At 48.9% G+C, this 12,172-nt stretch overlaps 1 protein-coding gene across 1 annotated transcript in view; it reads right to left on the reverse strand.

Moving 5' to 3' along the window:
- The window catches only part of LOC123347658 (antigen WC1.1-like), a 105,608-nt gene that overhangs the window by 22,598 nt on the left and 70,838 nt on the right, over positions 1-12,172 (reverse strand). Inside the window, exons 3-6 of the mRNA XM_044984931.1 lie at positions 9,233-9,538; positions 8,676-8,990; positions 3,175-3,495; positions 2,784-3,119 (exon numbers count right to left, since the gene is read on the reverse strand). Of these exons, the coding sequence (XP_044840866.1) occupies positions 2,784-3,119; positions 3,175-3,495; positions 8,676-8,990; positions 9,233-9,538 (1,278 nt within the window). The remainder of the gene's footprint in view (positions 1-2,783; positions 3,120-3,174; positions 3,496-8,675; positions 8,991-9,232; positions 9,539-12,172) is intronic.

Genomic DNA, 12,172 nt, shown 5'->3' on the forward strand with positions numbered 1-12,172 from the left:
GAGGGACGTGATCATTCCCCTCCATTCGACATTGGTGAGGCCTCATCTGGAGTACTGTGTCCAGTTTTGGGCCCCACACTACAAGAAGGATGTGGATAAATTGGAGAGAGTCCAGCGGAGGGCAACAAAAATGATTAGGGGGCTGGAACACATGACTTATGAGGAGAGGCTGAGGGAACTGGGATTGTTTAGCCTGCAGAAGAGAAGAATGAGGGGGGATTTGATAGCTGCTTTCAACTACCTGAAAGGGGGTTCCAAAGAGGATGGATCTAGACTGTTCTCAGTGGTAGAAGATGACAGAACAAGGAGTAATGGTCTCAAGTTGCAGAGGGGGAGGTTTAGGTTGGCTATTAGGAAAAACTTTTTCACTAGTAGGGTGGTGAAGAACTGGAATGGGTTACCTAGGGAGGTGGTGGAATCTCCTTCCTTAGAGGTTTTTAAAGTCAGGCTTGACAAAGCCCTGGCTGGGATGATTTAGTTGGGTTTGGTCCTGCTTTGAGCAGGGGGTTGGACTAGATGACCTCCTGAGGTCCCTTCCAACCCTGAGATTCTATGATTCTATGATTCTAACTGATCTGGGGTAAGTGACTGGTTTCTTGGGACTGGAAGCAACCAGAACATGGTGTGATTTTTTTGTGTGAATGACCAATTATCACTAAGTACAGTTTGTCTGGGAAGATAGATACCCCGCTGTAACAGGACCCGATATAACACAGGTTCGCGTATAGCGTGGTAGTATCGGGGCTATGGCGACACTTTCAAGGGTCCGGGTCTCCGGCTGCTGCGGGGAGCCCTGGGCCCTTTAAATCACCGCTGGAGCCGTGAAGCCACTACCCTGGGGCTGCGGCAGCAGGGCTAGCCGGTGATTTAAAGGGCACGGGCTCCCCGCAGTGGCCGGTGCCTGGAGATCTTTAAATCCCACCGGAGCCCTGCCGCCCCTACCCCGATATAACGGGGTTTCAGCTATAACGCAGTAGGGGTTTTTGGCTCCCCACGACCGCGTTATAGCGAAGTAGAAGTGTATATTGATCCAGGACTACATTCCCTCTAAGCTGTGTGGCTACATGGCTGCAGAGCAGGATATTAAGGGCCACGTAGGCACGCAGCCACAGGGGCCTGGATTGGAGAGGTGCCTCTTCCCCAGCCTCGAACCTGCTGCAGCCGGGGACTGGCGCCTCTCCCCTGTCCCCAGCCCTGGATCTGCCGCATCTGGGGAGAGGTTCCTCTCCCCTGATCGCGGATTTGCTGCAGCAGGGAAAGTGGTGCCTCTCCCCTGGCCACAGGCTGCTGCAGCAGGAGAAGGCTGCGGGGAGTTCTCTCTTCCCGCCACAGCCCCAGGGCAGCCTGCACCCCAAACCATGCCCCCACCTCATATCCCACAGCCCCAGCTAGAGCCCTCACCCACCACATACTCCATCTCTCTGCCCAGCCCCGAGCCCCCTCCTGCACCCTGAGCTCCTCATCTCTGGGCCCACCCCAGAGCCCTCAGCCCCCACGCTGTAACCCTCTGCCTCAGCCCTGAGCCCCCTCACGACCCCAAGACCCTCAGCCCTGGCACCACCCCAGAGCCCGCACCCCCACCCAGAACCCTCACCCCGCACACCGCCACCCTCTGCACTAGCCCTGAGCTGTCTCCCACTGTCTCAACCCCTTGGCCCTAATCCCACCACACATCACCTCTATACTGGTGCACATAACAAAATTCATGCCACACATGGATGTAAAAAATTAGAGGGAACATTGGTCCAGGAGTTCACATCTGTTACTGTCTTGCAGATATCTACTTTTAGAACACACCACCAGGTTGGGGTATTACCTTGTTTCTCATCATTCACCTGGAAGTGGCCACTCAGAGCTGTGAGCCACCCCAGACAGCGTGACAGGGATCATGAGATCAAATAATTTGACCTTCTGTAAAACAGCTGCATAGAGCCTAATAACTTGAGTATGACATAAGCAGAGCTTCCAGAAAGGCATCCAGTTTAGACAGGAAGACTTCAAGAGATGCAGAATGCTCCATTTCCCTGGTAGTTTGTTCCAATGGTTAATCACCCTCATTGTTAAAAACCTGGGCCTTATTTCTGAGGTGAATTTGTATGATTTCAGCTTCCAGCCATCGACTCTTGTTCTGCCTTCCTCCATTAGATTAAAGAGCCCTTTAGTAAGTGGTATGTTCTCCTCGTGAAGGAACTTATGCCTGTAATCAAGTCACCTCTTGATCATTTTGATAAGCTAAACAGATTCAGCATCTTAAATCTCTCATTGTAAGGCTTTTATTCAAGCCATCAGATCACTTTTGTGGCTCTTCTCTGCTCCGTCTCCAATTTTTGTGGACATCAGACCTGGCCACAGTATTCTAGTATCTGTCTCACCAGTGCCATATACAACAGTAACATTTAGTCCCCACTCCTACTCATTACTCCCCTGTGTATACATCCAAGGTTCACATTAGCCCATTTTACCATACACGGCACTGGGCGCTCATGTTCAGTTATTTCTCCACTAGGACCCTACATCCTTTTCAGTCACTGCTTTCCATGATCCTGTCTCCTTCAGACACCTGAGATGCAGCAGTCTAACATTAGGGAAATCTTGCAATATCTCCAATACCTCTGGGTGGGAGCTGAGGACTTTCTAATGGTGACCCTGGTAGGTAGTTACACAAGGGAAAGGGAGGCAGAGATAGTCAGGGAAAGTGTCATTTTCAGCAACCTCCTTAAACATCTGCCCCCTCCATTAAATCCCCTGGTAACACGGCTCACCAGAGCATTCTCAGAACTGACCTGAGCAGAGAACTCCTGCATCCTCTTTGTGTCTGCAGTTGTGCTGGCCCCAGCCCCTGGAAGGACACGACCAGAGATCGGATTCATTCCCAGAGCAGTTCACATCATCCAGCCAGATCTGCCCAGATCCTTCCCCATAATGAGCAGAGACAGTTGCTTTGATGGCGTGTCCACATCCCAGTTGTTTGCAGACGACATTGGAGTCTGGCAGATCCCAGGAATCATCACAGACTGTCCCCCAGCTTCCATTGTAATAAATCTCCACTCTCCCGGCACAGCGACCTGCCCCACTCACCAGTCTGATCCGCCTGCTCCCTGCAGGGATAGATCCCAGCTGTTAACACGTATTTTCCCACTGAACAGAGAATGTCTGTGAGATTTAGAAATGAATCACCTGAGCAAACGACACCGACATCCACAGCAATTCCTGCCTGGGCTGTCTCAGACGTGGAGTTGTCACAGAGAGTCAGACGAGTCTCATTTCCTGCACACTGGACCCTTCTCAGCCCCACGGGGCCTGTTCCTTGCTCAGACTTAGGGGGGTTATAAGCTTTCTCAGCGACTCCACACTGGAGCTGCCTGCACACCACGCTGGCATCGTTCATGTCCCACTGGTCATCCAGAACTCTGCCCCACGCACCACGGAGGGAAATCTCAACTCTCCCATCGCACCGGCTCTCTCCATTCAGCAGTCTGAGTGATTCAGAGCGACCTGGGCTCAGGAGAGATAGGAAACACACTGAAGAACACTCCCTGTTATACCCTAAAAATAATACAGAGTGTGCATGAAATTATGGACTGTTTCTCAATAAGAAGGTATAAACCAGTGATCAGAGTGTGTCACAGTGTTAAAGGAAACGACCTCTGTCAGAAGACACTTATTCTTTTCACTCTATAAGTGGAAGGTGCTATAAGAATTGTAACACTCTGAGCTTGACAGAAGGGCTTGCTAGCAGCCCCTGTAAATGAGTGAGCGAGGGAATTCCTGCAGGTTACTGATTGGGAAAATAGTCTCGGTGTGTGGTGGTGGAATGGCTGCTGAGGTTTGTAGTCCCTTTATCCAGGCTTAAATGCCTGGAAGTCAGTGAATGGTGTCTGCACAAGCACTAAGCAGGTGGGTTGTGAATGATTTAGGCAAGTTTGCTTGGAGGGAGTTTGACCAATGGAAGAGCAGGGTTCATGGTGGTCAGGAACAGGTTATTGTTTGTAAATTCTCTTAGTTCTCTCTGATCTTTGCTCAGTAGGTGGCAATTTTCTTGGTTCACCTGGGTCCAGTGCAGGAGCTCCCAGTGTGTGATAGTTCCCGGCACTGGTGGTTCTGACTGGAGCTGTCCCCTGAAGCGTGGTGTCATCTCTGAGCCCAACGTGAGATTCCAGCTGATCAATTCACACCACACTAAGCAGGTTTTGTGGGGGTCAGGGATGGAGACATTCTCTATTGATGAATATTGTGACTTCCTTGGGATGTGAATCTCAGTCTTTGAGTGTGTCTCAGAATCAGTGAGTCCTACAGCGAGGTGGTAAGTTAGGAATTACTCAGGGCTGGTCTACACTAGGGGGGAGGGATCGATCTAAGATACGCAACTTCAGCTACGTGAATATAACACGGCTACCCCTCTGATACGTGAATAGCGTAGCTGAAGTAGAAGTATCTTACATCGAGTTACCTACCGTCCTCATGGTGCGGGATTGACGTCTGTGGCTCCCCCTGTCGACTCCGCTACCGCTGTTCGCGTTGGTGGAGTTCCGGAGTTGACAGGAGCGCATTCGGGGATCAATATATCGCATCTAGATGAGATGCGATATATTGATCCCCGAGAAATCGATTGCTACCAACCGATACGGCCAGTAGTGAAGACGTACCCTCACTGAGTTCAGACACAGGTGCAGCCAGGAGAGACTGACAATGGTAAAAGACAACAGCAGAGTAAGTGCAGGGGACACCCACCATCTGTGTCAGGTACAGTATGTGCTAGAATGGCAACCTGACGGGTGCAGTGTGTGTGCACTGGACTCAAACAGCTCAAGGATCTTGGTAGCCAAATAACATTTCAAGGCTAAGAGTGAAATCCTGGCCCCACTGAAGGCAATGGTAAAACCTCCATTGACGTCAACAGAGCCAGCAGTTCATCCTAAGACTGGAGCAGGAGAATGCCTGCATGCAGCTAGTGTAGTGCAGGGGTGTAGCCACAGGTGGGCCATGACCCACCCAGTTAGCGTCCAGACCCACTCAAATCAGGGCCGAAGCCCCCCGAACCCACAGGCTGGGATTCCCTTCCTTGGCTCGGTGTCCACCAGCCTGGCCATGTCTTTCTCCTGCCGGAGCCATGTGCTGCTTCCCTGGTCTCTGACTCCAGTGCTAGCTCCATGGGAGGTGTGCATTGTGGGGGCAGGGGTGGTTGAAATCCAGGGCTAGTGCTGGGGCCAGAGACCAGGGCAGCAGCTCCTAGCATCAGCAAGAAAGGGACACGGCTGGGTTGACGCACATGAAGCCAGGGTCAGGAAGGGTGCATGGAGCTCGAGCCCCAGTGGGACCCCTCTTCTCCACAAGGGCACACCTAGGTGACCAGATGTCCCTATTTTATAAGTACAGTCCTGGGGCTTTTTCTTATATAGGCGTCTATTACCTCCCACAACCTGTCCAATTTTTCACATTTGCTATCTGGTTACCCTAGGCTCACCCCGCAGCCTGTGTGGCCTGGGCAGCCTCAGCTTTGGGTACCTGCTGAGCGGTAAGGGCCGGCTGGAAGGGGTGGAGGGAGGCAATCCCCTCCTACCTCCTGCCCCGTCCACAGGACACCGGATCCCTCCTGCACCCTTCCCTCTGCCCCTCCCATCATTGCCCACCCCCTGAAAGCTGAGGCCCACCCAGGTTTCCTGTCCTAGCTGTGCCACTAGTGTAGTGTGAGGGTAGAGAGTAGATTTGGGGCTTTCTGAGAAGGCTCAAGGATATAACTGGGTACCACAGCCCATCAGGAAGGCCAGATGGGATCACAGCAGATGGAGCTCGTATGGAAGGGACCAGGTGTTTTTCCTTACAAGGGATTCTCCATGCAGCAACTGTAGGGAGAAATCAGCATCCCCATGTGCTGAGGAGTTCCCTCCGAGAACCAGGGTATGGGCTGGGTAGGTAATTAGGAGAGGCAGGGCAGGACTGCAGGGAATTCAGTTAGGAATGCAGGTAGCAGCCTCTGTGAGAAGCAGGAGAACTGCAAGGTGAATTGCCCCCAAGGTACAAAGGAGAGTAAAGAGGAGAGTAGACATCTGTTGTGAGTGCTGGGCAGGGCTTTATAGGCTTAGTCATGGTGTAAACCAGTGACTGTGGGCTCTGTGGGAGACAGTCCTGGAAACTATGTTTCCATTAGGAAGAAGGTTGAAATCCCTATGGAGACTCTGTACATGGATTTGAAGATGGGGCAGAGAAGGAGGTTGCAACTTCATTCAGCAGGAGGGATCACTTTGGTGAGGGGAGAAGCAGATGATCACAATGGACTCTTTGGGTCTTAAAACTCTGCGGATCTATAGACCCAGAAGATGGGCTCCATTTAGCCACAAGGGAACCAGATTGGCTGGCCACTAAAATTAAGTTTTCTAGTGAATTATTTTTCCCGCAGGGTCCTGGCCACTTTCAGTGCCCAGGATGGATAAATCGCGGTTGTGCAGCATCAGGCTGTTGCCTGTGCGACCTCTGCCTCATTCACTTTAGACACTGGAAGGCCTATAGAGAATGACCAAGAAGCGCAGGAAGAACTAGGATGATCTTGTTAAGAGCAGTGACCATCATTCAGTAGAGCTCAGTTCTGTTCCTGCCTCTGCCGCAGACTTCACAGGTGATGCTGAGCAGGTCTCTTAAGCCAGTTTTTATGGGATGTGATTTGCAGAAGTACTGAGCACTCACAACTGCCGCTACGGTCAAGACAAGATGTGGCTGCTCAGCTCTTTTGCAGCCAGGCAGTGTGGTCGAGGGGAATGAGCACAGAGCTGCAAGTAAAAACACTTAGTTTTACCCTGTCTCTGCTGCTGACTCACTGGGTGGCCTTGGGCAAGTCACTTTGCTTTTCTCTTTCTGTTTCACCATTTGTAATATGGAGCTAATAATGATACTTACTCACCTGCTTCCCTGGAGTTTGGTGAGGGTTTATTAATGTCTGGACAGTACTTTGAACACACAAAGCTCTGCAGAAATGGTGAGTACTCTGAAGAATGAAGCCCTGAGGGTCTCAGGTTGCTGCCCACTCACCCCAAGTTTAGAATTTTGGCTTTAATCATTGTATGTAAAATTTTCAAAAGCAGCTAAATGATGTAGGAGCCTAAGTGCCATTTTCAGGAGTGACTTAGGCAGCAAGAGGGAGAAGTCTGCATGGTTCTTGGGCTCCTACGTTACTGGAGAAAATGGGATTTAAGTCTCTAAATCACTTAGGCATTTTTGATAATGTTATTCTTGGGCTTCTAAGTGCCTAAGTCACTTTTGAAATAGGTATCATAAGAGTCTGCTATCTCCTGGGGTGTTATGAAGAAAAAATCATTAATGTTTGTGTTTAGCATTCTCATATTATGGTGATAAGCACCATAGAAAAGCCCATGAAGAAATTAATTCTGTATTCAGTGCAGTGTTTGTATGGTATATAGAGTGAATAAGGCCCTAGATCACATGTTGAATGACGAGGATAAAAAGAAATATTCAATAGCTCCCCCATCCCCTGAGCACCATCCTCCCAGTGCACTGAAGGAGGCAGGAGCAGGGGGTAGGTGAGAAAAATAGGATGTGTGCATACAATTAGACTCTATCATAATGCATATGCACAAGGGAGGGTGGGGGGCTGAATTAACATTACATAGGTAACCTTAACTCTGGTATTTTCTAATTCTCGTGCCTTTGACTAAATAAACTAAGTAATGTGGTTTAATATTTTATTTTTTTTAAATAAAATGTAAATATTAGAGCGGGTCAACAATCCAAAATTTTTTCTGTGACGTCTTTCGAATGCAGTATTTCAATTTTTACACAGATCTGAGATACTGGCATGTGGAAATGGAATGCAAATTTTTGTTTAACTAAAATGTTGATTCATTTCAACTTTTGGAAAATGAAACATTCATTTTCCTTTCCAGTTTTTGGACTTATAGGTTTGCCACTTCCTCCTTGCTTCTATTTTTTTATCTTTTCTTTCACTGTAAAAAGTTAGAAAAAAGTAAAAAAGTAAGAATGCAGGGGGAAAAGTCTTTTGATTTTTTTCGGTTGGAAAGGTGTGAAGAAAGTAAAAAAAAAAAAACTACACAAGTGAGTGAAATCATTTCTTTCTCTGTAGTGTGCTACCAAAAATACCCACAAGAACACATGTGAGAAAAAGGGAAATGGTGCTTTTCAGCAGTTTGTAATTCAGACAAACCTGGAAGGAATCTCACTGCACTAGGAGAGGGCACCTCCCTGGCTCCAGCACTGACCCCTTCCCAAATTGCAAAGGCTGCAGCAATCAAGGAAGGTGCGAGAGCGTCTCAAGAAGGTGCAGAGAATATTTTATACTAGAAAGCGTGAAGCAACCTCCATATCAGGAGTCACGACCAGCTCCCCTCTAATTACTATTGGAGGAGCCTGGGGACAATGAGTTGGTGACATTTATGTAACCCGAAGAACAAAGTGCTGCCCCTGCTCCACTGCCCTATGTAAGGACAGAGTTGTTGATGTTTTTAGTGGAGAATCCAGGGCTTTCCCAGATCACAACTATTCTTTTGTGATAATATAATTTACTTTAATTTTATCTTTAATACATATATGTGCTTCAGGATCTAGCTCCCCCTCCCCTTGCTGTGCCTTGAGGTTCCCCTGCTCTGGGGTCAGTGTCACACACTGAGGGGCAGGTGTCCTTAATCCAGCATCTCTCCTGCACTTACCTGAACAAACCACACTGGCGTCATTGTCGTGTGAGCACTGAGAGGCGCCCAGGGCAGTAACAGGGCAATGCCCCAAATGGGTTTCAGTCCCTTTACAGTGAAATGTGTATGTCCAGACAGAGACAGTTCCCTTCCCAAAATACCCTCCTCCTGGGGCTGATTCAGCGAATCCACAGTCAAGCTGATGACAGAGAACGTTGGCGTCTGGTAAATCCCAGCGTGAGTCACAGAGGGTTCCCCAGGCACCAAGAACCTGGATCTCCACCCTCCCTGAGCATGCTGTGCTGCCGTTCACCAGCCGGAACCCTGTGAGCCCTGGGGAGAAGGGAGAAGGGGTTTAGAGAGGGAGCATTTAAGATATTTTATTTTAAATAATAAAGAAAAGGAAAGTCGGGGGGGATTGAACCATTCCCATTATATTGGATTGTTGAGGTTTTACTAGAAGCTGAGAGCAGCCCTATTATCCCAGCTCCCTACAGAGTTAAATCATTTATTGCTGCACCCTGCTTTAGAATACACAACACTGGGATCTTAGAGACATTGTGCCAAATTCTTACGTGAGCATATGACATTTGCATGTGAGCATGTCTGATTCCCGTGTGATACCCTGGGACAGTACACGTGGTGTGACTCATTCCCTGCACACTGGAATTCCTCAGTCCAGATTGGTCCATGTCCTTCTCTGAAATGAGCTCCTCCTGGGATAGACAGAGCTGTTCCACACTGTAGTCCATTACAGATAACACTGGCAGCTTTGAGATCAAAGTGTGCATCACAGATTGTAGCCCAGGTGTCCCCATGTCTTACTTCCACACGTCCTGAGCAGGCACTGTCCCCTCCAACCAGCTGGAGCTCAACGTGTCCTAGAAAGCCAATGAAGGATGAAAATTACAAAGGAGCCTTAGGGAGTTAGGTGTTCCACTGACCTAGATCTTTGGCCAAAAGCCTGTCCTGGTGCAGTGGGGCAGTGCAGGCAGCAAATAGAAATTTTAAAAAAGTACAAAATATGGAAAGAGGGGAATTCAATAGTAATCAATATACATTAGAAATTATGAAATCAATAAGGGAAGCTAAAGCTATCAGGGAAAAAATCCATGTTTGGCTGGGCTATGAACAATAATGAGAATTTTTAAAACTATATTAGGAGCAAAAATAAACAAAAAAATCCTAACAAAGGTGTAGGCCCATTACAAATGGAGATGGTAAAATACTTTATAATGATGCAAATAAGGCAGAAGTGTTCAATAAACATTTCTGGTTTGGGATAGAAGCAGGATGTGTATTCATACTATGTGAAGAGGGTGAACCACTCTGCAGTCCATTGGTAACTAAGGAGGATGTAAACAGTATCTACTGGAGATAAACTTTTTTAAAAATCAGCAGGCCTGAATAGCTTATCAAATCTTGGAATAAATAGGAATGTAGGACTGGAAGGAACCTCATGAAGTCAGCTAGTCCATCCCCCCACACCAATGGCAGCTCCAGGCACCAGCGCAGCAAGCGCATGCCGGGGGCGGCAAGCCACGGGGGGCAGGCTGCCAGTTGCTGGGAGGGCAGCAGTCAGTCCGGCTTCGACAGCATGCCTGCGGGAGGTTCCGCCGGTATTTCGGCGGCGGGTACACTGAAGGCGTGGAACTGGTGTACCTCCCGCAGAAACGCCGCCGAATCCATGTGACTGAGAAAACATGGCTTACTGCTGTGCTTGGGGAAGCAAAAAACATAGAGCCCCACACCATGACAGGTTTAAGTATAGCTAGTCCATCTGTGATAGATGTTAGTCTAACTTGTTCTTAAAAGTCACCAGTGATGGGGATTCTACTAAATTATCCTTATAGTTAGAAGGGTTTTCCTAATATCCGACCTGACTCTCCCTTGCTACAATCTAAGTGGTTTACTTCTTGTCCTACCCATCATAGACAGAGAGCCCAAATAGACACAGTGCTCCAGCTGAGATCTCACCAGTGCTGAGTACAGCAGGACAATTACCTCCTCTGTCTTACGTAGAATCCAGAATGACATTTCCTGTTTTCAAAACAGCATCACCCATTTCAGTCTCTGATCCATTTTCTGCAGCACAGCTGCCTAATCAGTTATTCCTTGTTTTGGATTTTTTGCATTCTATTTTTCCTTCCTAAGTTTAGTACTTTGTACTTGTCTTTACTGAATTTTAATTTACTGGGATTTCAAACCAATTCTCCAATGTATCAAGGTCATTATGAATTCTAAAACTCTTATCCAAAGAGCTTGTGACCCCTCCCAGGTCTGTATCATTCACACATCTTATAAGTTTATTCTCTACTTCATCATCCAGATCATTAATGAAAATATTGAATAGTACCAGGCCCAGGAGAGTGATATTATTTATGTATCCATAGGACCACAGTAACAGGATGGTTTAATGGGTGAGCCCCAGCTGCTGCTGTCTGCTGCAGTGACCAGAGCTTGGGAGCTGCGGACACACCGGCACTGGCTGTTGCAGAGATGTTACTGCTCTGGTGCCTCCCGGGGCTGTTGCAGTCGCCTCCCTGCTGGGGCTGCTGCTGCCGAGGGGACACCACATGCTGGGCTTCCGCTCCCTCCTCCTATTCCTGTATCTCCTTTCCTTCCCCATCCCATCCCCCTGCCCACTGCCCCATGCCCCCTGCCATCCCCCTTCCTATCCCCATTTTCCCCTGCCCCATCCCCCTCTCCCAGTGTCCTCTGCCTCCCTGCAGGTACTCACCCTTCTTCAGGAAATGGGCAGGCACTAGGACCCAGGAAGCAGTGTCCAGCTGCAGAGGTAGCAACCGGAGCATCTACCCTCAGCCTCAGGAGAAGTGACTCCATCACGCTCCCTCTGCTCCCTGCACCGACCCTGCATGCCCCCCCATGCCTTGCCTCTGCCAATGCCCCCCTGCACCCACCCAAACCATGCCCATGCTGTCTATCCTGTGCACTGAATGAGGCAGGGGTCTCATGGAGACCCAGTTTCCCCCCATGTTCTCTGTGCTGTCCCCTCCTCCGGGATCCTCATCTATTCTGTTTCTCACTCTTACTCTTGCCTTGGGTTGTCCTGTTTGCCCCCAGCCCCAGTTTCCCTCCCTGGATGTCTCATCCAGTCGCAGAGTTTCTCTCTGCACACACTTAGCTTGTGGCAAACGGGTATAAATTTACCTCACATGAGCCTGCTGCACACTGAGTGTCTGTGTGGAGCCTGCTGCTGCGCACTAACATTTCCCTAGTGCTTGGAAATGGGCTAGATCAAATCACACATGGGAACTATTAGGGCTCCTCTTCTCTACCACACAAAAACAGTGCCACTATATCAATGCAGCGGTACCGATTTAGCGCTTCTGGTGAAGACATATTATGTCGATGGGAGAGCGCTCTGCTGTCTGCATAATTAGTCCACCTCATCGAGAGGCAGAAGCTCTGCTGATTGGAGAGCGTCTCCCACTGACATAGTGCGATGCAGACACTGCTTTAAGTCAATGTAAGTTACATTGCTCAAGGAAGGG

This window comes from Mauremys mutica, chromosome 1, assembly GCF_020497125.1.
Source record: "Mauremys mutica isolate MM-2020 ecotype Southern chromosome 1, ASM2049712v1, whole genome shotgun sequence".
NCBI classification, from domain to species: domain Eukaryota; kingdom Metazoa; phylum Chordata; order Testudines; family Geoemydidae; genus Mauremys; species Mauremys mutica.